The following is a 3474-nucleotide window of genomic DNA, read 5'->3' as shown; positions in this document are numbered from 1 at the left end:
CATACATACATACATATATGCATGCATGCATGCATACATACATACATACATATATATATTCAAATATATATATATATATACATATATTAGACCTCTATATATATTCGGTAACAACCTAATCAGGTGGGGACGGCACGTCATGTTCAATGTCATAAGGAATTTACTAGTGTCTGACCTGAGTCGTCAATGCTCCCTTTTATTGTAGCCGTAGTCGTAGTTCCAACTAATGTGATTCGGCGAACCGCTATGTTTCCGTTCCGTTCTCTATATTTGTTAGACCCTTGACCTTTTGTATCTTGATACTTTGCTTTATTTCGAATTCGTCTGTCCTCTCCAGCTAGAGTAAGCTCGATTAATTTCCTGTATAAAATCGAGGCATCTTGGTGTCTATGCAGCGACGAAAGTTTCAGTGCGAGGTTTCTCCTTCATCTTCTTTTTATGCAAAGCACTTATGATGTTCGATGCGAAGCTTTTCTTCTTTGGTTCTGCTTTCGTTTCAACTGGGTCGCCACAATCATTCGTGCCATTCTTTGTGCACATCTCTTTCATGTCAACCTCCTTGATATCCACCTTTCCGATAGACTCGGCATCAGACCCCGAACCTGTGCCCGCAAACTCATCGTCTTGCTCCTTTTCATTCACTTCGTCGTCGTTCGTCTTCTTGCTTCCTTTGAATAATGTGGGATGCGTCATGGTATGCTTAATTCTTATGTGTTGCTGCAGTGAGTGAGCGCTAGCATAGGGCCTGGCACAATCAGGATAAGTGCATGTGAACTCTCTAGAAAGCTCGGCAAATGTTCGACGTCGTCGTCCCTTTTTCTGGCCCGTATGTTGAAAATCTCCCATACTATTCGGCGAACTATAGTCCCCGTTTTGCGGGCTGTGGCCGAACATCAAATTCGAATCGGACTGAAAGAAGCCGCTATTAAGGTGCTCATCTTGCAGAGACGTATTCCTCTGCTGTTGCAAGTCGTTGTCTCCTTGGTTCCGCTGCAGTGCACTCCACAAGTCTTGAGGTATGACATTTAAATTTGCATCCCCTCGATTCTGTAACATAAGGTCTTGAACCTTGTACAAACCCTGATCCATGGACGCACGCTGGTTGGCATCGTGGTCTGTCCACATAGCCGCACAATTACTATCTTGTAGCATACCGTCCATCGTCATATCGGCATTCCGACGGTGCTCAAAATTACCACCATTGTATGTTGCTCGCCTTCCCATACTTGATAGCGATCTATGACCTTCATTCGCTGGGTGGAGAGCTTTGGGTGAATATCCGCGTTGCATAGAGGCTGGGGCGTTTATATCAGTTCTTCCCAAAAAGTCCATAACTTCATTTAAGGGGTCATCTCCAGTGAGACTATTTGTATACTGTGGAAGTTTTGGTTGACTAGATTGTCGCTTCTGTGCATATAAACCGGAATATGGCGAATTTGGTTGCGCGGGTGGCCTGGCATGAGTTTTGAGCCATTTGGACCCAATATTATCAACTCCTTCCTTGACACTCGACAGTGTATGTCTCCTACCACCCATAACAAAAGGATTTCGAGAATTTGAACTCTTGTTTGTGCTACTTAAATTGTTGAGAGATTGTGGCTGTTGAGGAGCCTGTTGATTCCCATCACATTCGAAATTCAGCTGTGGTGTTTGTATGGGTGGAATTTGGTCATTTATAGTTTGTGTAGGCGGGGCGGAAGCCCTTTGCAACTCTTCTATAAGATTCAAAAAAGTGGGCGACGTGGGCTTCTCCTGCTCCGCTTCCCAAACCATACCAGTTGCAGCATTTACCTTATTATTGGGTAGTGGCTTATCTGCTGCTACTTGCTGTTTAGCGAATGTGCGATCAAAGTTGAACATATTCGTAGCGCCGGTGTTACTCGGCCATCTGTAGTTGTTCTGATCCATCTCTTCGATGAGAGAACCCGCACCCCTGTTGCAGAAATGCATTTAGTAAGGCTACCTTAGCTCGTTTCGAGCAAAATGCTTATTAAGAGTCTAGTATCCAATATGTGTAAAGTTCTGTAATCGCTAGTCGTGAACTAAACAGACTTTAAGGGAAGAAGGCCAAAAGGTTCTCTATCTCAACCGCCACAAACAGCTCTGTGGCAAATATCGTCTATATTGATCGACAACTATATTATATGCGTAAATCTGAACACACCGACATTGACACAGGATGTCATATAGGTTATGTGATCTGTACAAAACAAGAGATATTTTCAACGTTCGATCACTGTGCCACTGTGGTCTACTTTCATTTTTTTTATGCATTTATTTTACAAATATTTGAGTGACTTGTGTGAAATACTGTAGGGACTTGGGACTTGGGACTTGGACAGAAGTTAGGACTTGATCAAGGCCCAAGGCCCCACGACAGGAGAAGCGTGTTCATTGTTCAACTGCCCTGATGGGCTGGCTCTCTGAGTCTCTGTCGGTCTGTCCCTGACTCCCTGTTCACTTTTTACCTATTTTTTACTCTAAAAATAAATAGTCGGCGCTCCAGCGGCTCCACCATTGACCTCCGGCCGAGGCCCCGAAGTGACAGAACTTGCCCGAAGGTTTTTTAAATAGTAATAAATACTTATGCAAAAAATAGAAATATATAAATAATCTTCAGGGATTGAGCTATTTATTGACATTGTTGTTTTATTATTTGTCCAGTGTCACACTGTCACTTGTGTTATTTCAAATTTCTTGTGACTCGTGAGTCGTGACTCGTAGTCGTGAGTCGTGACTCGTGAGCTGTGTCCTGACTGTCCTCTTTTTCATTTGGAAATTTTAGGGAATAAATTTTTTCTTTATTGATATGTAGAGCCGTAGAATAGAGAGTGCACAATAGAGACTACTCTTTGAGAGTAAATAAAGACACGCAGCGACAGAGAAGAGTTAGAGGACTCATAAAAAGCCTCTATAGTCAAGTTGGTATTTTACTTTTTATACTAGACTCTAGTAGAGAGAGTCTAGAGTAGCAGACTAGTAGTAGTAGTAGTAGTAGCTGTAGCAGACAACTAGTGGAGCTCTCTAGAGAGCTCCACTAGTATTTATGAGACTATATATGGAGTAGACTAAAATTTTGGACTAGTAGTACAAACGTCGTGTACTCTCTAGAGAGAGTGTGTGTTTGTGTGTGTATGTATAACTGACATATCGTGTAAATACTGTGTAGAACTGCAGTTTGTATTTAGAACTGTAGTAGACTGTAGTCAGTGTTAGTGTACAACTTTACATCATTAATCACAAACTCACAACTTACAACTCACAACTCACAACTTACAACTCACAACTCACAACTCACAACTCACAACTCACGCGAGAGTGTGGAGTTTGGACAGTTGGACAGTTGGAGTGTGCCAGCGTGGACGATGGAGTCTGCCAGTGGGCCTGTACCTTGTGGCCTTGGTCACTGGTCTGTAAAGTGTGGGACTGTGGGCCTAAGCTCAATAAGTTATAGGGGAACGGAATATAAGTTCC

General features: G+C 42.7%; 1 protein-coding gene across 1 annotated transcript; it reads right to left on the bottom strand.

The window, feature by feature from the left end:
- Nucleotides 1–173: 173 nt before the first annotated feature.
- SARC_06757 (hypothetical protein) lies at nt 174–2059 on the bottom strand. Its single transcript, XM_014299327.1, has one exon. The coding sequence runs from the start codon at nt 1948–1950 to the stop codon at nt 388–390; it is 1563 nt and encodes a 520-aa protein (XP_014154802.1). The 5' UTR covers nt 1951–2059; the 3' UTR covers nt 174–387.
- Nucleotides 2060–3474: the final 1415 nt, after the last annotated feature.

This window comes from Sphaeroforma arctica (genome assembly GCF_001186125.1).
Source record: "Sphaeroforma arctica JP610 unplaced genomic scaffold supercont1.496, whole genome shotgun sequence".
In the NCBI taxonomy this organism is placed as follows: domain Eukaryota; class Ichthyosporea; order Ichthyophonida; genus Sphaeroforma; species Sphaeroforma arctica.
Note: the sequence above shows the minus strand (reverse complement) of the source record. Positions and strands in the feature narration are given on the sequence as shown.